The 26,604-nt window shown below is 38.6% G+C and overlaps 1 protein-coding gene across 4 annotated transcripts in view; it reads right to left on the bottom strand.

Annotated features, from left to right (window-relative positions):
- The window catches only part of RAVER2 (ribonucleoprotein, PTB binding 2), a 97,763-nt gene that overhangs the window by 43,694 nt on the left and 27,465 nt on the right, over nucleotides 1-26,604 (bottom strand). For 2 of the 4 annotated variants that reach the window (XM_030812955.1, XM_030812957.1), the window contains exons 3-4: nucleotides 10,421-10,890; nucleotides 6,909-7,115 (exon numbers count right to left, since the gene is read on the bottom strand). In XM_030812955.1, coding sequence (XP_030668815.1) covers nucleotides 6,909-7,115; nucleotides 10,421-10,890 — 677 coding nt within the window. The remainder of the gene's footprint in view (nucleotides 1-6,908; nucleotides 7,116-10,420; nucleotides 10,891-26,604) is intronic. The other 2 variants (XM_030812956.1, XM_030812958.1) reach the window with 1 other exon arrangement.

The raw sequence follows: 26,604 nt of genomic DNA, 5'->3' as shown, positions 1-26,604 counted from the left end.
TATTTTTTGAGATGGAGTCTCACTCTGTTGCCCAGGCTGGAGTGCAGTGGCACGATCTCAGCTCACTGCAAGCTTTGCCTCCTGGGTTCACGCCATTTTCCTGCCTCAGCCTCCCAAGTAGCTGGGACTACAGGCGCCCACCACCACGCCTGGCTAATTTTTTGTATTTTTAGTAGAGACAGGGTTTCACCATGTTGACCAGGATGGTCTTGATCTCCTGACCTCGTGATCCACCCACCTCGGCCTCCCAAAGTACTGGGATTACAGGCATGAGCCACTACGCCCAGCCCAAAATCTTCTTTTTTATAAAGGTCTTTACTTGATTAACTTAATATGAGATTAAAATCAGCTGGTCTTACATACATGCACTTGAGTAGCTTCCTAAAAATACGAAATAATTTTCAGTTTTAAAAACCAGCTTGATGGATGAGGATATTAATATATATAATTACATAAAAGATAAATTAAAAACTTTTAGCTATGAGAAAATGGAGAGCTGACAAGGACAACTGGAACCTTCTCCCAACCCAGATACTGCGAAATTGAGAGGGAGAAGGTGTGCCTCCAAGAAACTGACATAAAGCCTGTGAGAAACCCCTCGGGAGATAGAAGATGTGAAGGTAAACATCAGCAGAGAGCATGAGAGTGCATGGGTCCACACACAGGATAATTCAGGGAAGGACTTTTGAGTTGTGTAACTACTTTGCCTTCAGAGAGCATGGCTTTCTTGGCCAGGACAGCGAGGTAGGAAAACAGCAGCATCACCCCAGTGACAGCCATAGGACCAACGAACAGCAGGATGGCACGCAAGTGCAGAGACAATGGGGACAAGATAACACTAGGCGGGCAAACCAGCTGGTCACTGAAAACCTTCCCACCTCACCTACCTTTTCAGGTCCTCCCACACCCACTCTGCAGGATAGAAGAGTTACAGCAGAGGAAGGCAGAACTTGGAAAAGAGCAGGGGTGGAAATGAAGAGAGGCTCTCTAAGGTGCAGGACTGCCTGGCTGGGGTGGGAAAAGGGCTGGGCTCAAGCCTAGATGGTGAAGGCAGAACTTCTCTGCCCTGAGGTCCTTGCCTGCCTTCCCTTAACCCTAGCTAAGACAAGGCTTTAGCTTCCCTCTGTCCATTCCCTTCCCCACAACCTCTAAACAGTGACATACAGAAAGGTGATAGCCCCCACAGGAAATGTATATTCATATATTCAAAACAAAAATAGCTAGACATTTGGAGAATGCAGTCACTAAAAAATAAAAGCAACAAACTGAACCACGTATAAGAGGGAAAGCAGAATTATGAATAGAAAATAATAAGAATGTCAAATAAATGTAATAGACATTACAAAAATAAAATGGATTTTTACTCATAGCATGAAGGAAAGACAAGCAGTTTTTAAAGAATAACCAATGAGAAATGCTAGATTATGAAAAACATAAGTATTGAGAAAAAATAATAGCAGCCCTCACTTACTGTAGACTTGGCATTGTTTTAAACACTTTACATGAATTAGATCATTTAATCCTCAAAAAACCAATTCTATAAGGTTAGTATTATCTCCATTCCATAGATAAACTGAAGGAATTCATGAAGCATTATTATTAACATTTACCCTGTGCTTTAACAGATAGGTTAAATAGTAGAATACATGTGACTAAAAAACAAAATAGTAATTTTTTTTTTTCTGGAGACAGTCTCGCTGTGTTACCCAGGCTGGAGTGCAATGGTGTGATCTCGGCTCACTGCAACCTCTGCTTCCCGGGTTCAAGCAATTCTCCTGTCTCAGCCTCCCAAGTAGTTGGGATTACAGGTGCTTGCCACCACGCCTGGCTAATTTTTTTGTATTTTTAGTAGAGACTGGGTTTTGCCATGTTGGCCAGGCTGGTCTCAAACTCCTGACCTCAGGTGATCCACCTGCCTTGGCCACCCAAAGTGCTGGGATTACAGGCGAGAGCCACCGCACCTGGCCCAAAATAGTGATCTTAAAGATCCAGTTAAAGAAACTGAAACTTTCAACAAACAAGAAAAAGCAGGGTGACGAAGAAAACGGAGGTAGAAGCATCAACACTTGTAATATTAGAAGTCTCTGAAGGAGAAGAAAACAAGATCTTTGAAGAAATAATGGCTGAGAAATTTCCCATTACTAAAGAACAATTGAAGAGCATAGAATGAAAGGGTTCACAGTCTCCCAAATATGATTTCTAAAGAAAAAACACACCTAGTCACATTTGTGTGACATTTAAGAACATCAAAGCCAATAAGAACAACAAAAAACCTTCTAAAAACTTCCATTTAAAAAGAACGTATCTCTAAAGGAACAAGAAATAAATTAATATAATCTTCTTTCTCAAAGCGTCAACATTAGATTCAAGAAGACAATGAATTAATATTTTCAAAGTATTGTAAGAAAAGAACTCTGAGCCTAGATTTTTAGATTCATCTAAGTTATTTAATATCACAAAGAAATAAAAATATTCTCAACTATACAAGTTCTCAAAAGTTTTTACCACAAGAATACTATCTTTCAAAATGCCCTAGGAGGAAGTAATCCAGCGAGAAAAGAAATAAATGCAAGATGTTATTATATAATATGTCGAAATTGAGGTATGCAATATTGTAATTTTAATCTTGTATACAAAGCCACAACCATAAAAACACCCCAAAAACATTTAAGACTATCCTAATGTAAAAATGTAGACACCAATATGATGATAGGTATGGTAGGAAGGAGGAAGCAGATGGAGGTGAGAATTTAAGTGAGTAGACAGAAGTTCTGATAAACCTATGCATGTTAAAAAGTTAGGGACAATTGGCCGGGCATGGTGGCTCAGCCCTGTAATCCCAGCACTTTGGGAGGCTGAAGCAGGCAGATCACTTGAGGTCAGGAGTTCAAGACCAGTCTGGCCAACATGGTGAAACCCTGTCTCTACTAAAAATACAAAAACCAGCTGGACGTGGTGGGGCATGCCTGTAATTCTGCTACTCAGGAGGCTGAGGCATGAGAATCGCTTGAACCCGGTAGGCGGAGGTTGCAGTGAGCCAAGATCGTGCCACTGCACTCCAGCCTGAACGACAAAGCAAGATTCTATTTCAAAAAAAAAAAAAAAAAAGTTAGGGACAGGGACAACTACCAGCAGGATAAAGACAGAATGTGTAACTCTCAAACATCACTAAAGAGCTTAAGGAGAAATCATGATTATTTCAATAGTTGTAGAAATATTCTGATAAAGTTCAGTACCTATTTATGATATTAAAAAAACTCAGAAAACTTGATACTACCAAAGGATATGTACCAAAAACCTATAGAAAACATTATCTAGAACATCTTATTTTTAAGACTGAGATTTCTCACTGTCACTACTATCTGACTGTAAAGGGCCTGCATGCCATGCTAAGGAAGGTGAACTTATGCAGGCATTAAAGAATATTAAGCAAGAGAATGACATAAGCTGATCTGAGGATGAGAAAGATCTCTCCTGTGCACTGTGCAAGATGGATTAGAAGGGGAAAGACTAATGACATGGGACCACGCAGGGAATTATTCTAATCAGAGAGATGAGACAAGATAAGACCCTGAGTGAAGTAATCAAGATGCTGACAAGGTCCCAAGGATTTGAGAGATCTCAGGAGGTGAAATTGAAAGGATGTGATAGTATTTCTGACATTTACATTAGAAAGTGGGTGAGGGAGACCAATCACGATTAACTGAGCTTTTGATTCACATAGTTTTAGTTTGGATGAACTGATGCCATATATAGATATTATAGAACATAGAAAAGCAGTCCCAGAAAAAAAGTCTTCTTTGAAATGCTGAAATTGAACTATTTATATAGCATGAAGTGGGAATGTCTAAGAATCCCTTGGAAACATAATTTAGTACTGAGAGCAGTTTGGTCTGAAATTATATGCTTGGAAGTAATCACTAATAGGCATATATAACAGGAAGAAAATTAGAAGGCAAAATACGGAAATCTACTGGTATCAGCTCTTAGGGGGAAAAAATAAGTTAGGGAAAGAACACACAGGCAGATAGGAAAATGAATGGTGTGGCAGAATTCAAGGTAGTAGGGAGTTTTGTTTTGTTTTGCTTTGTTTTTGAGACAAGGTCTTACTTTGTTACCCAGGCTGGAGTGCAGTGGTATAATCACGGCTCACTGCAGCCTCAAACTCCTGGGCTCAGGTTATTCTCCCACCTCAGCCTCCCAAGTAGCTGAGACTAACAGGTGCACACCACTAAGTCTAGTGAACTTTTTGTAGAGACAGGGCTTCACCATGTTTCCCAGACTAGTCTCAAGTTCCTGGGCTCAAACAATCCTCCCACCTTGGCCTCCCAAAGTGCTTGGATTACTGGCGTGAGCCACTGTGCCCAGCCAGTAGAAGGCTTTAAATGTTGCAAAGGGACCAACCAGTAAAAGACTGAAATGTAGTCACTAGATCTGAATATTTAAAAACCCCTGTTAATTTAATGAGAACAGATTCACTTGAATAGTGGAGGCAGAAACTACATTGCATTAGACTTGAGAGGGAAATGGAAAATTAAGAAATGGTGACAATAAGTGAGGCCTAATTCTTCAGGCAACTCTGGTTGCATGGTTATAAAGCCCAGTATCTTTTGCTGTGCAGAAGCTCTTTAGTTTAATTAGATCCCATTTGTCTATTTTGCTTTTGTTGCCATTGCTTTTGGTGTTTTAGTCATGAAGTCTTTGCCCATGCCTACGTCCTGAATGGTATTGCCTAGGTTTTCTTCTAGGGCATTAAAAGAAACTACCATCAGAGTGAACAGGCAACCTACAGAATGGGAGAAAATTTCTGCAGTCTACCCATCTGACAAAGGGCTAATATACCCAGAATCTACAAAGAACTTAAACAAATTTATAAGAAAAAAACAACCCCATCAAAAAGTGGGCAAAGGGTATGAACAGACAACAAATGTCTTCTTCTCAAAAGAAGACATTTATGCAGCCAACAGACACATGAAAAAATGCTCATCATCACTGGTCATTAGAGAAATGCAAATCAAAACCACAGTGAGATATCATCTCATGCCAGTTAGAATGGCGATCATTAAAAAGTCAGGAAACAACAGATGCTGGAGAGGATGTGGAGAAATAGGAATGCTTTTACACTGTTGGTGGGAGTGTAAATTAGTTCAACCATTGTGGAAGACAGTGTGGCGATTCCTCAAGGATCTAGAACTAGAAATACCATTTGACCCAGCTATCCCATTACTGGGTATATACCCAAAGGATTATAAATCATGCTATTATAAAGACACGTGCACACATGTTTATTGTGGCACTATTCACAATAGCAAAGACTTGGAACCAACCCAAATGTCCATCAATGATAGACTGGATTAAGAAAATGTGGCACATATACACCATGGAATACTATGGAGCCATAAAAAAGGATGAATTCACGTCCTTTGCAGGGACATGGATGAAGCTGGAAACCATCATTCTCGGAAAACTATTACAAGGACAGAAAACCAAACACTGCATGTTCTCACTCACAGGTGGGAACTGAACAATGAGAACACTTGGACACAGGATGGGGAACATCACACACCAGGGCCTGTCGGGGGGTGGGGGGCTGGGGGAGTGATAGCATTGGGAGAAATGCCCTGTGTAATGACGAGTTGATGGGTGCAGCAAACCAACATGGCACATGTATACCTATGTAATTGGCTGAGTACTCAATAGTCTTCCTTGCTTTGGCATTAGCCTACATCCAAGCATCCTCACATTCACTCTGCAACCAGACCACTTGCCACTCCTCAAGCACTATGTGAGTAGTTTCTGTTCCACCTAGAGTGACTACTCACTCTCCCTCTTTAGGGTTGCCAGATGTAGCAAGTAAAAACACAGAATGTGCAGTTAAATTTGAAGTTCAGATAAACAATGAATGATTGTTTTAGTACAAGTATCTCATGCAAAAATCTGTATTTTTGTGGCAATCCTATTCACTTCTCATCAACACAAGTCAATATCTCAAGCATTCGTTAATGTCACACTCAAATGTCACCTTCGGCATAAAGTCTTTCCCAATTCCTTCAAAAATGTATACCTTCCTTCATTCAATTAACAAATATTTACTATGCTAAGTACTAGGGTAAAAACTGTGAGGAAGGTATAGTCTCCATCTCCAATGATCCTCCAGGTTAAAGAAGTAGAGAAGAATGAGTAGACAGTTACTATAAAGAAGTAAGTACGATGTGCCACATAAGCAAAAAGAAGGCATGTATTTTCCTCTACACGTGAAAACTTCTTGAAAAAAGAGGCAGCTGGGTGTGGTGGCTCACGCCTGTAATCCCAGCACTTTGGGAGGCTGAGGCGGGTAGATTACCTGAGGTCAGGAGTTCGAGATCAGCCTGGCCAACATGGCAACATCGTCTCTACTAAAAATACAAAAATTAACAGGGCGTGGTGGCATGTGCCTGTAGTCCCAGCTACTCGGGAGACTGAGGAGGGAGAATTGCTTGAACCCAGCAGGCAGAGGCTGCAGTGAGCTGAGATTGCACCACTGCACTCCAGCCTGGGTGAAAGAGTGAAACTCCATCTCAAAATTTAAAAAAAAAAGAAAAGAAAAAGAAAAAGGAGGCATGTTACACTCAAAATTTATAACACAAGAGGAACTCAATATTTGCTGAATAAATGAAATTCCTTCAAAAATTTCTCAAGATAAATACACTTTACTAAACACAATTTCTTTTTTTGGTAATGACTTCTGGCTTGACTTAACAAAGAAACCATTTAGTTAACTTTTTTTTACAAAAAGGAAAAGTCTTCAGTGTGATGGAAATGCAATGATGGTGCAATTGACAATCAATTACTTTGGCTAGATTGGATAGATTAAAATAGTATTAGAATTTTCTACACTATAAAAAAAGAGAAAGAAAGAAAAAACTTACCACACGTTGAGCCGCTATCAATGCTGCTAATGTACTTCGCCCTGGCGCTCCAGGGGCACAGAAGGAAACCTGGACTTTGCTGCCCTTGATGGTCATACTGTCTGCTGCCTGCTGGACCTCTTCAGCACGCTCTGCAGTGCTATATTCAACCACTGCAAAGCCACCAACGTAACTGCCTTCATCCTGTGCAAGCTGATACAATACATTCTATTAAATAGTAATTCTGATCTTTACTTAGAAACATTTATTTGCAATATATAATTTTCAAATTCAAGAACAAGTGCATTGGAGCATGATACTGGTGGAAATAACATATTCTTTCTTTATGAAAATGTTTACTAATTGCTTAGATGTAGTTCTTCCTGAAGACAGGAAGATAGGAGTCTGTCAAGTTTCTATTCAATTCTTTGATTTTCTAATTTATTTTAACAGTAAAAGCCCAAATGGTAATAGTCTCTACATATTAAGAAATATATAAACTGGTAATTTATAGGAAAATAGGAGGACACAATAATTACAGCTTTCCTTAAAAGAAAATCACCAGGTACATGGACAGTGAAACATACTGAACAAATTATTTGACCACACATCAGTGGAAAATAAAGTTAGTATTATCAAGAGAAGGTAGGAGGAACATTTCATTTTTCTTTCACTATTTTAGGCAGATCCCAGGAATTTAGTCAAGTATACCAACACAAACCTTATTTAGGAAAACTGTGTCCCAGGTTTATTAAAAGCAACACACAACTTTTATTTCTGAATGTGCCCTAAATAAACTCCTGCCATGTAGAACTCGATTTATTTCCAGTCACCCACCTGTAAGAGTGTAAAGGAAGATACTAAAGCCCTGGATCTGAAAAGACTGGTACAAAGAGCAAAAATAAGAACAAGAGAAGACACTAAAACGTTTCTAGGTTTTGAACACGTCTGAATTATCTTAAATACATTCATGCTATAAAGTGATAAATGACACAAAATTCAGCTTAGTATGTCTTTGAGAAGACACATTTCCAATACTTCTATTTGGGTTTGGCATCTCATAAGCTGATATTACAACTAAATCACTTCTTAGTCCTTCTCAGTTTCTTTTCTCGTTTTTGAAGCTTAACTTTCTTCTACTTCCTTGTATATTTAGATTGTATATTTAGATCAAATTTCTATCTTTTCCTTCACATTATTTCTTCCTTTAAAAACTGTCAACAAATATCTTTTCCTCCACAAGGCTTTTTCCAATCACACAGGAAAAGGAAGAACATCTACCTCTTCTAAACATTTCTCCAACAACCCTATTCCTCTTATAATCCAAACCAGGTCTTAAAATCAGGTTTGTAAAAGCCACTAATTAATCATTTTGGTCTCTTGACCGCAAGGTAAGAGGCTGTGTCTTTAATACAGTCTATGCCAACCTACCATGCAAAAGAGCCTGAGGTTAACAGACCCACTGATAAAAAGCTATCCCAAAGCTGCTTTATTAATCTTTTGAAAACTTTAAAAATGTTTTTTTACTATTCTATTTCATTATAATGATATTCATGCCTGTAAAAATTATAATATTTTAAGTCTTTCAAAAAACAAAATCATTTTAAGTCCACAGCATCAGTAGTTTCAGAGAGGGCCATTTCAGTTCAATATGAGAGCCATTCACCGACACAATGGTCTGACTTGTGATGTAGTTAATTTTCCACTCTTTTGAAGTATTTTAGCAGAAGCTAAATGGTCACTCAAAAATATGGTAGCAAATATTCTCTATGACATGTAAAGCTACACTAGATAATCTCTAAGGGCTCTTCCAACCCTGGGGTTCACAATTCAAACACAATTTATGATAAACGGCTTTTCTCTTCACTTCTGCTTCAAAGGCCTCAAATAAAGGCCATAGGATGACAACATTATATAATTCCTAGTATTCAAGAAGAACATATCAATAAGCCAATCCTAGAGCTTTGGGAGGCCAAGGCAGGAGGATCACTTGAGCCCAGGAGTTTGAGACCAGCCTGGCAATATAGCGAGACCCAGTCTCTACAAAAAATAAAAAATAAAAAGTAGTTGGGCATAGTGATGTGGACTTGTAGTCCTAGCTACTTGGGAGGCTGAGACAAGAAGATTGCTTGAACCTAGGAGTGTGGGACTACTGTGGGCCATGATTCCAGCCTGGGCAATAGAGAAAGACCCTATCTCAAAAGAAATGTTAAAAATATATATTACTGCAAAATTTCACCCATATGTGGAAGCTTAAAAAGTTGATCTCATAGAAGTATAGTGTAGAATAGTGGATACTAAGGGCTGGGGCGATTTGTGTGGGGGCTTGGGGAGATATTGGTCAAAAGATGTAACATTTCAGTTAGATAAGAGAAATAGGCTCAAAATATCTTTTGGACAACATGATGACTACAGTTAATAACAACATATTGTACTCTTGAAAAATGCTACGAGAGTGGATGTTTAGTGTTCTTACCACAAAAATGATAACTATGTGAGGTAATACATATGTTAAATAGCTCGATTTAGCCATTCTACAATGTATATATACTTCAAAACATGTTATACATGATAAATACAATTTTAACTGTCAACTTAAATAATAAATATATATATTTTAATATACATAATATTAAATAATATATTTATTTATATACATATATAGATATGTACTCCAACTCCAAAATTTCTACTGCAATACTAGGAAATCAACAAATGTCTGATTAAAGAAAAAATGCAAAGGAGGAGAGGAAACAATAGAGGTGAGAGGAAACAATAGAGGTAAGAGGAAAAGGAACATGGATGGGAAGGGAGTGTGGTAAAAGGGAAAAGGGAGAAGGAAGAAATGGAGAGAAATGAGAAAAATAATTGATCAGTTGCTATCAAAACTCTGTAAGGAAAAGAGTTATATATAGTATATATATATTTATTAGAATGTATTTAATTTTACTATGATAAAGTGCTTGAAAAGTCTCGCCAGCGTTATCAGTTTTCAGGATCTTCTCTAGATGTCTCACCTACCATGACCACATTAAGATAGAACTACACATTCCTTTTAAACTTCATAGTACTTTTCTATCCTCCATTATATCACTCTTCATATAGGATTTGCAATTATTTGCTTACTTGTCCGTCTCTTCTACAAAATTGTGAGGTATTGAGATAGAGTATCTTTCCATTCTCTGCCTTTCTGACACCTGGCATAGTGTCTGGCACACAGAAGATGGTAAATAAAAGTTGGATAGATAAATGGATCGATGGAAAAATTGTGGGACGAATGGATGGAATGAGGTGAATGAGTAAGCAATGGGTTTGCTAAGGCATACTTAACTACATAACGATATACTTTGGCCCATAAACAAAGGAACTGATTTAAAATTTCCCACGAGATCAAAGTCTTCCCTACAGAATGATGCAGAATTAAATTTCCATTGTGTTAATCACACAGGTATGATAAATTTGTGAGTGTATGTAGATTAGATACATATGTATATATTTTTAAATATTTCCAATAATCTCTTAAAAATACATACCTGGCAAAACACAGGTTTATGGACACTGGAAAAAATTTGCAACAGCTCTTCTGAATCCCTGTAGTCACTGGGGAGTTTATCAATACAAAGGCACTTAGAATGAATGAGCTCTGAAGCCAATAGATTAACATCCATCCATTGTGCAAAGAGTGCTGATGCTCCCAACTGTTTACCCAATAGCTCCAGTCTAGCCTTTGCAGCAAAGTCCTTTTTCATGTATTCCACAAATCCATAGCCTTTGGAATGGCCAGTAACTTCGCTATAGACCAGAAAACATCTCTCAATATTTCCATAAGCACGAACAAGTTCTTCAAACTCCTCTGATGTAAAAGAAATGGGCAGGTTGGTAATACACAGCAAAGCATCTGTTGGCTGAAGCTGGACTATTAAGTCTTTTCCTCTAAAAGAATATTGATGAAACATCTGAATTGCATTCTGGGCTTGCTCCCCATTCAATAAGGTAACAAAAGCTGGAAGATAACAAAATGAATTAAAGAGTTTTCTAGGCCAGTGTTTTCAAATTGTTTGAAAACACAGTAAGAAATACATCTTACTTCTGTGACTTGGTACACATAAACATACACTTTTTTTCTGAAACAAAATTATGAGTTAATATCCCTAGTATATGCATGCATTGTGACATTTTTTATTCTATTTCAGTGTGTTTTTTAATGCTGACACCTCCATTAAACAATGTCATCAACAGTAACCCAAAATAGAAAGCACAGGGATTATATTAGGGGTTTCACTGTAAAATCCTACGGTATTCTGGGGGGTTTTTGGTAATCTTTTCCAATCAGACACATATTTGATTTCCTCCCATCCAAAAACCTGTGATATAAAATTTTATGAAGCCTTTATATAAAACTTCACCAAAATAAAAATGAAGTTACAAAATCTTTCTTTCCTCCTAGAAAGAGTTCTAAAAGATCCTATTTGACAGCAAGGACCTGAAAAAATGAAGGTACAACAAAAACATCAAAATGCATAAAGGAGGCCATTTCTTTCTCCAATTCATGTATATATTTCCTTAATATCAGATTAGATTGACATAACACAAAGACACTTATAATTTGGTACACTTCTGATGAATAATATCAAATGAAAAGGTTACAGGATTCTGATCTTAAGACAAGATGTTGAATATTCATAAAACAATAGTCTGTCCTGTCTATCTAATGAAGTTGTTCCAGCATCAAGCAACAAATGCATATGACAGTTTATATAACTGGAAACATAATACAAATATAACATTCTAAATCAATGAAATATTATGTACATTCATATCTGGTAAAATTACATTTTAACCGTATCAATTTGTTTACCTTTTGTAATAAAAGAATATAAAAGGCTTTGAGCAATTTTATAGGAAAAGTTTAAAGCCCCCATTAAAAAAATACACAGCAATCCACAAATTACTGCGGTGGCTCACGCTTGTAATCCCAGCATTTTGGGAGGCCGAGGCGGACGGATCACGAGGTAAGGAGATCGAGACCACGGTGAAACCCCGTCTCTACTAAAAATACAAAAAATTAGCCGGGCGTGGTGGCGGGCGCCTGTAGTCCCAGCTACTCGGAGAGGCTGAGGCAGGAGAATGGCGTGAACCCGGAAGATGGAGCTTGCAGTGAGCCGAGATTGCGCCACTGCACTCCAGCCCGGGCGACGGAGCGAGACTCCATCTCAAAAAAAAAAAAAAAAAAAAAAAAAAATTACAAATAAATTGCTCTCTACAAGTTCCTCTCCCTCTCCCTCTGAAACATATAGTGAAGTTACTCCATATGAACATTTAATTTACCCAAATTCAATTAGAACTGCATGACAATATGTTGTATACAGCAAATATGGATATAGCAAGAGACAGAGAAGTAATTTAAGTAGCATGGGCAATTCTGCCTGTCATTTCACTCAACTTCCCTACCCTCAATTGGTCTTAGTGCCATGCAGCTCTCAGAGTAAGAGCATCTCACCACACTAAGTGTGATGCTAACATGCAAGAAAACTATTGCCAAAGGAACAGCTAACTGTTCCAACATCTCTTTTCCAAAAAATGAGAAAAAATGGCTTTACTGCCCTTATTAAGAGGCTATCTCTTAGTTTCTAACAACCTTTTTTAAAAGGCTTGATTTTGATTCTATGTCTTTTTTCCTTATGCTGACATAAAATACCATTTAATTCTGTTTCCCTAAAACAAACAAACGAGCCAACAACAGTTTGTAAATACTGGTTATATTCTCATATCAGCCCATAAAATCTCAGGTCATATTTAACTTGAATTCTCAGGGCATTTGAACCTGTTAATCATTCCCTTTCTTAACTTTCTTTCTTTCTTTTTTTTTTTTTTGAGACAAGAGTCTGACTCTGTTGCCCAGGCTGGAGTGCAGTGGTGCCAATCTCAGCTCACCACAACCTCTGCCTCCCAGGTTCAAGTGATTCTCTTGCTTCAGCCTCTCAAGTAGCTGGAACTACAGGGCCTGCCACCATGCCTGGCTAATTTTTGTATTTTTAGTAGAGACGGGGTTGTGCCATGTTGGTCTCGAACTCCTGACCTCAAGTGATCCACCAACCTCAACCTCCCAAAGTGCTGGGATTATAGGCCTGAGCCACTGCACTAGGCCTTTCTTAACTTTCTTGATGTATTCTTTCTTGATTCGCTTCATAACTGTCCAAGCTCTTTCCTCTATTTCCTTTGCTAGCTCTTTCTCCTCCACTCACACCTGTAAGGTAGTACTCCTTGGGGCACCTTCCTGGCAGAGTCACACACAGTAACGGCTGTGTGGCCACATGTGTTACTCAATGTGTGGCCGCTGAATATCTTTTTTTCTCACTCTACACCCTCTTCCTCTGGGGGCAATCACGCTCATTCCCATGTATTCTGTATCATGTGCCAGATTCCAAGTTTGGCACTGGAAATGTTTTGGTGGACAGAACAGGTAAGATCCCTTTCAACACAGAGCTCACAATCTAACAGGTGAAGCTAAACATTTAACAAAGAGTTACAAATGTGGTGTCACCAAAGGGGAAGTATGAGGGGCTATGAAAGCAATGAGCAAAATAATCTCATCTGAGGACTTGCAAAAGGCCTCCTATACCATTATACTCCCAAATCTATCTTTCTAACCTTTAGTGCCACATATATCTTCATAATGACTCCCAAACATAACTCACAATTTTCATCCTATCTCTGCCAAAAAAACAAAAACAAAAACAAAACGATTAGGAAAAGAGGAAGTCAAACTGTCTCTGTTTGCAGATGACATGATTGTATATTTAGAAAATCCCATCATCTCAGCCCACAATCTCCTTAAGCTGATAAGCAACTTCAGCAAAGTCTCAGGATACAAAATCAATGTGAGAAAATCACAAGCATTCCTATACACCAATAACAGACAAACAGACAGCCAAATCATGAGGAAACTCCCATTCACAATTCCTACAAACAGAATAAAATACCTAGGAATACAACTTACAAGGGATGTGAAGGACCTCTTCAAAGAGAACTACAAACCACTGCTCAACGAAATAAGAGAGGACACAAACAAATGGAAAAACATTCCATGCTCATGGATAGGAAGAATCAAAATGGCCATACTGCCCAAAGTAATTTATAGATTCAATGCTATCCCCATCAAACTACCATTGACTTTCTTCACAGAATTGGAAAAAACTACTTTAAATTTCATATGGAACCAAAAAAGAGCCCACATAGCCAAGATAATCCTAAGCAAAAAGAACAAAGCTGGAGGCATCATGCTACTTGACTTCAAACTACACTACAAGGCCATAGTAGCCAAAACAGCATGGTACTGGTACCAAAACAGATATACAGAACAATGGAACAGAACAGAGGCATCAGACATAACACCACACATCTACAACCATCTGATCTTTGACAAACCTGCCAAAACAAGTGATGGGGAAAGGATTCCCTATTTAAGAAAGGGATTGGGAAAACTGGCTAGCCATAAGCAGAAAGCTGAAACTGGATCCCTTTCTTACACCTTATACAAAAATTAACTCAAGGTGGATTAAAGACTTAAACATAAGACCTAAAACCATAAAAGCCCTAGAAGAAAACCTAGGCAATACCATTCAGGACATAGGCATGGGCAAAGACTTCATGACTAAAACACCAAAAGCAATGGCAACAAAAGCCAAAATTGACAAATGGGATCTAATTAAACTAAAGAGCTTCTGCACAGCAAAAGAAATTATCAGCAGAGGGAATAGTCAACCTACAGAATGGGAGAAAATTTTTGCAATCTATCCATCTGACAAAGGGCTAATATATCCAGAATCTACAAAAAACTTAAACAAATTTACAAGACAAAAAAAACACCATCAAAAAGTGGGCAAAGGGTATGAACAGACACTTCTCAAAAGAAGACATTTATGCAGCCAACAGACACATGAAAAAATGCTCATCATCACTGGTCATCAGAGAAATGCAAATCAAAACCACAATGAGATACCATCTCATACCAGTTAGAATGGCCATCATTAAAAAGTCAGGAAACAACAGATGCTGGAGAGGATGTGGAGAAATAAGAATGCTTTTACACTGTTGGTGGGAGTGTAAATTAGTTCAACCATTGTGAAAGACAGTTTGGTGATTCCTCAAGGATCTAGAACTAGAAATATCATTTGACCTAGTAATCCCATTACTGGGTATATACCCAAATGATTATAAATCATTCTACTATAAAGACACATGTGCACGTATGTTTATTGCAGCACTATTTACAATAGCAAAGACTTGGATCCAACCCAAATGTCCATCAATGATAGACTGGATTAAGAAAATGTGGCACATATACACCATGGAATACTATGCAGCCATAAAAAAGGATGAGTTCATGTCCTTTGCAGGGACATGGATGAAGCTGGAAACCATCATTCTCAGCAAACTAACACAAGAACAGAAAACCAGGGGTGGAGCCAAGATGGCCGAATAGGAACAGCTCCGGTCTCCAGCTCCCAGCCTGAGCGACACAGAAGACGGGTGATTTCTGCATTTCTGCTTGAGGTACCGGTTTCATCTCACTAGGGAGTGCCAAACAGTGGGTGCAGGACAGTCGGTGAAGCGCACTGTGCGCGAGCCGAAGCAGGGCGAGGCATTGCCTCACTCGGGAAGCGCAAGGGGTCAGGGAGTTCCCTTTCCTAGTCAAAGAAAGGGGTAACAGACGGCACCTGGAATATCGGGTCAGTCCCATCCTAATACTGCGCTTTTCCAACAGGCCTGGAAAACGGCACACTAGGAGACTGTGTCCCGCACCTGGCTCGGAGGGTCCTATGCCCACAGAGTCTCGCTGATTGCTAGCACAGCAGTCTGAGATCAAGCTGCAAGGCAGCAGCGAGGGTGGGGGAGGGGCGCCCGCCATTGCCCAGGCTTGCTTAGGTAAACAAAGCAGCCAGGAAGCTCGAACTGGGTGGAGCCCACCACAGCTCAAGGAGGCCTGCCTGCCTCTGTAGGCTCCACCTCTGGGGGCAGGGCACAGACAAAAAGTCAGCAGGAACCTCCTCAGAATTAAATGTCCCTGTCTGACTGACAGCTTTGAAGAGAGTAGTGGTTCTCCCAGCACGCAGCTGGAGATCTGAGAATGGACAGACTGCTTCCTAAAGTGGGTCCCTCACCCCTGAGCAGCCTAACTGGGAGGCACCCCCCCAGTAGGGACAGACTGACACCTCACTCAGCCGGGTACTCCTCTGAGACAAAACTTCCAGAGGAACTATCAGACAGCTGAATTTGTGGTCTCACGAAAATCCGCTGTTCTGCAGCCACCGCTGCTGACACCCAGCCAAACAGGGTCTGGAGTGGACCTTTGGTAAACTCCAACAGACCTGCAGCTGAGGGTCCTGTCTGGTAGAAGGAAAACTAACAAACAGAAAGGACAGCCACACCAAAAACCCATCTGTACATCACCATCATCAAAGACCAAAAGTAGATAAAACCACAAAGATGGGGAAAAAACAGAGCAGAAAAACTGGAAACTCTAAAAAGCAGAGCACCTCTCCTCCTCCAAAGGAACGCAGTTCCTCACCAGCAACGGAACAAAGCTGGGTGGAGGATGACTTTGACGAGTTGAGAGAAGAAGGCTTCAGACGATCAAACTACTCTGAGCTACGGGAGGAAATTCAAAACAACAGCAAAGAAGTTAAAAACTTTGAAAAAAAATTAGAAGAATGGATAACTAGAATAACCAATGGAGAGAAGGGCTTAAAGGAGCTGATGGAGCTGAAAGCCAAGTTTCGAGAACTACGCGAAGATCGCAGAAGCCTCAGTAGCAGATGCGATCAACTGGAAGAAAGGGTATCGCTGATGGAAGATGAAATGAATGAAATGAAGCGAGAAGGGAAATTTAGAGAAAAAAGAATAAAAAGAAATGAACAAAGCCTCCAAGAAATTTGGGACTATGTGAAAAGACCAAACCTACGTCTGATTGGTGTACCTGAAAATGACGGGGAGAATGGATCCAAGTTGGAAAACACTCTGCAAGATATTATCCAGGAGAACTTCCCCAATCTAGCAAGGCGGGCCAACATTCAGATTCAGGAAATACAGAGAACACCGCAAAGATACTCCTCAAGAAGAGCAACTCCAAGATTCACCAAAGTTGAAATGAAGGAAAAAATGTTAAGGGCAGCCAGAGAGAAAGGTCGGGTAACCCACAAAGGGAAGCCCATCAGACTAACAGCTGATCTCTTGGCAGAAACTCTACAAGCCAGAAGAGAGTGGGGGCCGATATTCAACATTCTTAAAGAAAAGAATTTTCAACCCAGAATTTCCTATCCAGCCAAACTAAGCTTCATAAGTGAAGGAGAAATAAAATACTTTACAGACAAGCAAATGCTGAGTGATTTTGTCACCACCAGGCCTGCCCTAAAAGAGCTCCTGAAGGAAGCACTAAACATGGAAAGGAACAACCGGTACCAGCCACTGCAAAAACATGCCAAATTGTAAAGACCATCGAGGCTAGGAAGAAACTGCATCAACTAACGAGCAAAATAACCAACTAACATCATAATGACAGGATCAGATTCACACATAACAATATTAACGTTAAATGTAAATGGGCTAAATGCTCCAATTAAAAGACACAGACTGGCAAACTGGATAGGAGTCAGGACCCATCAGTGTGCTGTATTCAGGAAACCCATCTCACGTGCAGAGACACACATAGACTCAAAATAAAGGGATGGAGGAAGATCTATCAAGCAAATGGAAAACAAAAAAAGGCAGGGGTTGCAATCCTAGTCTCTGATAAAATAGACTTTAAACCAAAAAAGATCAAAAGAGACAAAGAAGGCCATTACATAATGGTAAAGGGATCAATTCAACAAGAAGAGCTAACTATCCTAAATATATATGCACCCAACACAGGAGCACCCAGATTCATAAAGCAAGTCCTGAGTGACCTACAAAGAGGCTTAGACTCCCACACAATAATAATGGGAGATTTTAACACCCCACTGTCAACACTAGACAGATCAACAAGACAGAAAGTTAACAAGGATATCCAGGAATTGAACTCAGCTCTACACAAAGTGGACCTAATAGACATCTACAGAACTCTCCACCCCAAATCAACAGAATATACATTTTTTTCAGCACCACACCACACCTATTCCAAAATTGACCACATAGTTGGAAGTAAAGCTCTCCTCAGCAAATGTAAAAGAACAGAAATTATAACAAACTGTCTCTCAGACCACAGTGCAATCAAACTAGAACTCAGGATTAAGAAACTCACTCAAAACCGCTCAACTACATGGAAACTGAACAACCTGCTCCTGAATGACTATTGGGTACATAATGAAATGAAGGCAGAAATAAAGATGTTCTTTGAAACCAACGAGAACAAAGACACAACATACCAGAATCTCTGGGACACGTTCAAAGCAGGGTGTAGAGGGAAATTTATAGCACTAAATGCCCACAAGAGAAAGCAGGAAAGATCCAAAATTGACACCCTAACATCACAATTAAAAGAACTAGAAAAGCAAGAGCAAACACATTCAAAAGCTAGCAGAAGGCTAGAAATAACTAAAATCAGAGCAGAACTGAAGGAAATAGAGACACAAAAAACCCTTCAAAAAATTAATGAATCCAGGAGCTGGTTTTTTGAAAAGATCAACAAAATCGATAGACCGCTAGCAAGACTAATAAAGAAGAAAAGAGAGAAGAATCAAATAGACGCAATAAAAAATGAAAAAGGGGATATCACCACCGATCCCACAGAAATACAATCTACCATCAGAGAATACTACAAACACCTCTACGCAAATAAACTAGAAAATCTAGAAGAAATGGATAAATTCCTCGACAAATACACACTCCCAAGACTAAATCAGGAAGAAGTTGAATCTCTGAATAGACCAATAACAGGTTCTGAAATTGTGGCAATAATCAATAGCTTACCAACCAAAAAGAGTCCAGGGCCTGATGGATTCACAGCTGAATTCTACCAGAGGTACAAGGAGGAACTGGTACCATTCCTTCTGAAACTATTCCAATCAATAGAAAAAGAGGGAATCCTCCCTAACACATTTTATGAAGCCAGCATCGTCCTGATACCAAAGCCTGGCAGAGACATAACCAAAGAAGAGAATTTCAGACCAATATCCTTGATGAACATTGATGCAAAAATCCTCAATAAAATACTGGAAAACCGAATCCAGCAGCACATCAAAAAGCTTATCCACCATGATCAAGTGGGCTTCATCCCTGGGATGCAAGGCTGGTTCAACATATGCAAATCAATAAATGTAATCCAGCATATAAACAGAACCAAAGACAAAAACCACATGATTATCTCAATAGAGGCAGAAAAGGCCTTTGACAAAATTCAACAACCCTTCATGCTAAAAACTCTCAATAAATTAGGTATTGATGGGACGTATCTCAAAATATTAAGAGCTATCTACGACAAACCCTCAGCCAATATCATACTGAATGGGCAAAAACTGGAAGCATTCCCTGTGAAAACCGGCACAAGACAGGGATGCCCTCTCTCACCACTCCTATTCAACATAGTGCTGGAAGTTCTGGCCAGAGCAATCAGGCAGGAGAAGGAAATAAAGGGTATTCAATTAGGAAAAGAGGAAGTCAAATTGTCCCTGTTTGCAGATGACATGATTGTATATCTAGAAAACCCCATTGTCTCAGCCCAAAATCTCCTTAAGCTGATTAGCAACTTCAGCAAAATCTCAGGATACAAAATCAATGTACAAAAATCACAAGCATTCTTGTACACCAATCACAGACAAACAGAGAGCCAAATCATGAGTCAACTCCCATTCACAATTGCTTCAAAGAGAATCCAATACCTAGGAATCCAACTTACAAGGGATGTGAAGGACCTCTTCAAGGAGAACTACAAACCACTGCTCAATGAAATAAAAGAGGATACAAACAAATGGAAGAACATTCCATGCTCATGGGTTGGAAGAATCAATATCGTGAAAATGGCCATACTGCCCAAGGTAATTTATAGATTCAATGCCATCCCCATCAAGCTACCAATGACTTTCTTCACAGAATTGGAAAAAACTACTTTAAAGTTCATATGGAACCAAAAAAGAGCCCGCATCACCAAGTCAATCCTAAGCCAAAAGAACAAAGCTGGAGGCATCACGCTACCTGACTTCAAACTATACTACAAGGCTACAGTAACCAAAACAGCATGGTACTGGTACCACAACAGAGACATAGATCAATGGAACAGAACAGAGCCCTCAGAAATGATGCCGCATATCTACAACTATCTGATCTTTGACAAACCTGACAAAAACAAGAAATGGAGAAAGGATTCCCTATTTAATAAATGGTGATGGGAAAACTGGCTAGCCATATGTAGAAAGCTGAAACTGGATCCCTTCCTTACACCTTATACAAAATTAATTCAAGATGGATTAAAGACTTAAATGTTAGACCTAAAACCATTAAAATCCTACAAGAAAACCTAGGCAATACCATTCAGGACATAGGCGTGGGCAAGGACTTCATGTCTAAAACACCAAAAGCAATGGCAACGAAAGCCAAAATTGACAAATGGGATCTAATTAAACTAAAGAGCTTCTGCAGAGCAAATGAAACTACCATCAGAGTGAACAGGCAACCTACAGAATGGGAGAAAATTTTTGCAACCTACTCATCTGACAAAGGGCTAATATCCAGAATCTACAATGAACTCAAACAGATTTACAAGAAAAAAACAAACAACCCCATCAAAAAGTGGGCAAAGGACATGAACAGACACTTCTCAAAAGAAGACATTCATGCAGCCAAAAAACACATGAAGAAATGCTCATCATCACTGGCCATCAGAGAAATGCAAATCAAAACCACAGTGAGATACCATCTCACACCAGTTAGAATGGCCATCATTAAAAAATCAGGAAATGACAGGTGCTGGAGAGGATGTGGAGAAATAGGAACACTTTTACACTGTTGGTGGGACTGTAAACTAGTTCAATCATTGTGGAAGTCAGTGTGGCGATTCCTCAGGGATCTAGAACTAGAAATACCATTTGACCCAGCCATCCCATTACTGGGTATATACCCAAAGGACTATAAATCATGCTGCTATAAAGACACATGCACACGTATGTTTATTGCGGCACTATTCACAATAGCAAAGAGTTGGAACCAACCCAAATGTCCAACAACGATAGACTGGATTAAGAAAATGTGGCACATATACACCATGGAATACTATGCAGCCATAAAAAATGATGAGTTCATGTCCTTTGTAGGGACATGGATGAAACTGGAAAACATCATTCTCAGTAAACTATCGCAAGGAGAAAGAACCAAACACTGCATGTTCTCACTCATAGGTGGGAATTGAACAATGAGAACTCATGGACACAGGAAGGGGAACATCACACTCCGGGGACTGCTGTGGGGTTGGGGGAGGGGGGAGGGACAGCATTAGGAGATATACCTAATGCTAAATGACGAGTTAATGGGTGCAGGAAATCAACATGGCACGTGGATACATATGTAACAAACCTGCACATTGTGCACATGTACCCTAAAACCTAAAGTATTAAAAAAAAAAAAAAAGAAAAAGAAATCCCACCTATAGGAACACTGGAGATGAAAAAAAAAAAAAAAAAGAACAGAAAACCAAACACCACATGTTTTCACTGATAAGTGGGAGCTGAACAATGAGAACAAATGGACACAGGGAGGGGAACATCACACACTGGGGCCTGTTGGGGAGTGTAGTGGGGGAGGGATAGCATTAGGAGAAATACCTAATGTAGATGACAGGTTGATGGGTACAGCAAACCACCATGGCACATGTATACCTATGTAACAAACCTGCACGTTCTGCACATTTACCCCAGAACTTTAAGTATATTTAAAAAAAATCCTAATACTTCTCATCTTCCTTTATTTCCTATTTTAGCTGGTCACACAACACTCACAAATCAGAAACCTGGGAATTAACCTAGACTGTGTCTCCCTCATTTCCCATATAAAAGGAATCCTCAAATTCCACCCGTCTAATAGGTCTTGAATCCATCCCCCTTTCTTCACTCCTCTAGCTTTTTTTAATCCTTTCTCCATAGTGACAATAAAGTGATCTCTAAAAAACAGAAGTTTAATTGTGCCTATTTACTGCCTTAAATGCAAAGGTTTGCTATTACTCACAAAAAAAGCCAAGTGCCAGATTGGTAATCATGCTCTACAATGCCCGTTATATCTAACTCCAGCCTCGTTAACTGCCATACTTCCTCCCTTCCCCAACAGCTCTTTATTCTCCAAGAACACTGAAATATTTGTAGTTCCCTGTAGAGAGCCAGTTATTTCAGGTATCCATATATTACACATTTAATTCCCCTGCCTATAAGATCACTCCCCATACCTTAGGATACCTAGAACCTTTTAGCTGATTTTCAAATTCAGTCCATGCATTACTCCATCATGATCTCCAAGAAGCTTCCCTGATCCTCTCTTATAGTTAGAGTTAACCATTCTTTATTTTTTTATACCTATCTTGAACATTGCTTGGATTATTGCAGAGATCACATCACATCGTAATCTATTTGCTTAGATGCCTGCTACCTTACTAAACCATGAGCTCCCTAATTCCACCAACTATCATGGTGCATGATATATGGTAGAAGCTTTGTGTCAGATGAATGAATAAATAAATGCATATATAAATCAACTAATAATTTAAAAACTGAAAATCTCTTTTTCCTTTTCTTAGGTATCTGCATTTGATCAACTTAGGTTTTATGGAAGAATTTAAATAACATAATGAAACAAATTTAAAAGTTCAGGCAGTAGGGAAAGGAGGTCACATTTTCTGTTCTATAGCTTCTTCCATGTTTTTCCAAGACCACAAATTCTCTAAAATAATAAAAAATAAAAAATTCACATACTAGTTCTCATGGAAATGGTAGATGTCACTCTACAGAGAAAAGGCTGTAAGGGAATTTGGGATTAATTATATTACTATTTTCCTTGTGAAATTTAAATATCCCAAAATTGGTCCCGATTCTTTTAAAAGTCATTGCATGGTCTACTATTTAGTTTATTATTGGGTCTAATTTGAAGGCAAGCATGTGCCAAAACTTTTTCCCCTAATGTATCCTATTTTACGATAATAATTTCCTCATATCTACCATAGAAAGCTCTGGTTGCAAGGTTATAGTTTAGAATTGTAACCATCTTTTATCAATTGAGTTATTAATTATATCTGTTTCCACAAATACCACTGTAGGTTCCAAAATCCAAGGCAAAATCATTTAATACAATTAATGATTTCTCTGTGTGTGATTTTAACAGGTGATTTAAGGTCTTTTACAGTATACATCTTTAACTTATCACAGTCAGTTGTCAAACGGTACCACACCACTTCATTTACTGTATAAAAGACTTCAAACAGTGCAATCCCACACTGACTTCCACAATGGTTGAACTAGTTTACAGTCCCACCAACAGTGTAAAAGTGTTCCTATTTCTCCACATCCTCTCCAGCACCTGTTGTTTCCTGACTTTTTAATGATGGCCATTCTAACTGGTGTGAGATGGTATCTCACTGTGGTTTTGATTTGCATTTCTCTGATGGCCAGTGATGATGAGCATTTTTTCATGTGTTTTTTGGCTGCATAAATGTCTTCTTTTGAGAAGTGTCTGTTCATGTCCTTTGCCCACTTTTTGATGGGGTTGTTTGTTTTTTTCTTGTAAATTTGTTTGAGTTCATTGTAGATTCTGGATATTAGCCCTCAGGGATCTAGAACTAGAAATACCATTTGACCCAGCCATCCCATTACTGGGTATATACCCAAAGGACTATAAATCATGCTGCTATAAAGACACATGCACACGTATGTTTATTGCGGCACTATTCACAATAGCAAAGAGTTGGAACCAACCCAAATGTCCAACAACGACAGACTGGATTAAGAAAATGTGGCACATATACACCATGGAATACTATGCAGCCATAAAAAATGATGAGTTCATGTCCTTTGTAGGGACATGGATGAAACTGGAAAACATCGTTCTCAGTAAACTATTGCAAGGACAAAAAACCAAACACTGCAAGTTCTCACTCAGAGGTGGGAATTGAACCATGAGAACTCATGGACATAGGAAGGGGAACATCACACTCCGGGGACTGTTGTGGGGTGGGGGGATGGGGGAGGGACAGCATTAGGAGATATACGTAATGCTAAATGACCAGTTAATGGGTGCAGCAAAACAACATGGCACATGGATACATATGTAACAAACCTGCACATTGTGCACATGTACCCTAAAACCTAAAGTATAATAATAAAAAAATTAAAAAAATTAAAAAAAAAAAAAAAGAAAATGTACTCCATTCCTATGCCCCTGACAAGATAGAGGAGAAAATGAAAGCAGTTTCTCCTACCATGCTCTCACAACACAGATCACTTCTGACACCAGACATGGAGACTGATTTGAGTAATAATAAAACTCAGGTCTTGCACAAAAAAACAAACAAACAAACAAAAAACAGCACAATCCCATTTCTCCTCTCCCAGCCTTTGTATTATTGCTGTTACACATTTTATTTCTATATGTGTTACAAATATCACAATGTAATGTTATTATTTTTGCTTTTAACAATTATACTTTTAAAAGATTTTAATATTAAGAAAAAAGTCTTTACCCACATAATGAGCATATCACGTATTCATCATTTTCTTAGGTCCAGATTTCCGTCTATAATTTTCTTCCTGCTTGTAGGACTTCCTTAAGTATTTCTTATAGTGCAAGTCTAATGATGATGATTCTTTTAACTTTTGTATGACTGAAAAACATCTCTATTTCATCACTGTTTTTGAAAGATATTTTCAACAGGTAAAGAATTCTATGTGGACCTGTTGTGTTTTTGTTTCTTTTGGTAAAGAATGAAAAGATGTTACCCTACAGTCCTTTCAATTGTGTTGTTTCCAAGATCTATGGTCATCTTAATCTTTGTCCTGCTAAATGTATTAATGATGTATACTTTTTTTCTGGCTGCTTTTAAGACACTCTATCACTAACCGTAAGTAATTTGATTACAACGTACCCTGTAGTTTTCCTCATGCTTTTGTACTTGAAGTTGGTTGAGCTCTGTGGATTTCTGGGATTAGCATTTTCATCAAAATTTTAAAACTTTTCAGCTACTAATTCTTTAATTTTTTTTAACTATTCCTACCCCCAGGGACTCTAATTGCTCTTGAAGCTGTCCCACAGTTCACTGATACTCTGTTCATGTTTTACAGTCTTTTTTCTGTATTTCATTTTGGATCATTTACATCACTGTTTTCAAGTTCACTAATTTTTTCTTCCACAATGTCTATTCTGCCATTAATCCTATCCAGTGTATTTCATGTCAGATGTTGTAATTTTCATCTCCAGATGTTTGATTTGGATAATATATCTTCCAAGTCTCTATTTACCATGCTCAATCTCTACTATAACTTATTATACATATGGAACACTATTATAAAAACTGGTTTAATGTCCATTTTTATTAATTCATCTGTGTCGATTCTACACCAGTTTTGATTGATTTTTGTCCTCGTTATACATTAGGTTTTCCTGCTTCTTCATCATGTCTGCTACTTTTTCATTGGATGTCTGACATCATAAATTTCACTTTGTTGGGTGTCAGATGTTTTGGACGCATACAAATATTCTTGAGTTTTGTTCCAGGATATGGTTAAGTGATGAGGAAGCACTTTGATCCGTTCTGGTCTTGTTTTTAAGTTTTGTTAGGTAGGACAAGAGCATCATTGGTCTCAGGTTAATTTTTCCCATTCCTGAGCAAAATCTTTCTGATTATTACTTCTGATGCCCCATGAATTATGAGGTTTATCATCCTGACTAGTGGGAATAGCACTATTCCTGGCTCTGTGTGAGCTGTGAAGGCTGTTACCTCTAATTCCGTTGTCAATATCTGTATCATTGAAATTGTGCACACCTATGACTCAGAGCTTCAGTTATGGAGAAACAGTTGAAATGCATATTAGTAGTCAACTAAAAGGCTATTCATTGCATCACTGTTTGAACTACTGGGAAAGGTAAAGCTTCCTGCATGCCAGTCAGTAACAAATACATTAATCATAATAAATTCACATGATAATTATATGTAGTAGCTTAAATCAATGAACCTGAGTTATATATATCAATGTGGAAAGATCTGAAAAACAAAGTTGAGTTAACCCAAAAAAAGCAAGTTGCTAAATGAAATATACATTAGAATACCATTTATGAAAAGCTTAAAACAGAGACTACCATTAATTATATATATGTATATATGGTAAAATTACAGGTTAGTCAAGATACTGTGGTAACAAACTTCCGCACAATCTCGACGGCATAACAAAACAAAAGGCTTTCTTCAGATTCATGCTGCATATCCCATGCTGAAGGTAAGGAAGGAAGGACGTTTTGCTCATTATAGTCACTCTGTTACCTTCCCCAATTACTTTAGCACAGGGAAGTGCAATTACATTTAGCACTGTAAATGAATGTGATTTAGCAGGAAATCACATGCTGGCTCTGAAATCTTTCACCTGGAAGGGATACATGTCATTTCCACTCTCACTTCATTCATCAACAAGCAAATCACAAGTCCACTCTCAACTTCAAAGAGGCGCAGGTAAGTACTATCTTACCTTGTGCTCAGAAGAAAAAGAACAAGAATTTG

This window comes from Nomascus leucogenys, chromosome 5 (assembly GCF_006542625.1).
Source record: "Nomascus leucogenys isolate Asia chromosome 5, Asia_NLE_v1, whole genome shotgun sequence".
Classification (NCBI taxonomy): Eukaryota; Metazoa; Chordata; class Mammalia; order Primates; family Hylobatidae; genus Nomascus; species Nomascus leucogenys.
The sequence above is the reverse complement of the archived record's forward strand: the minus strand, read 5'-3'. Positions and strand labels throughout refer to the sequence as shown.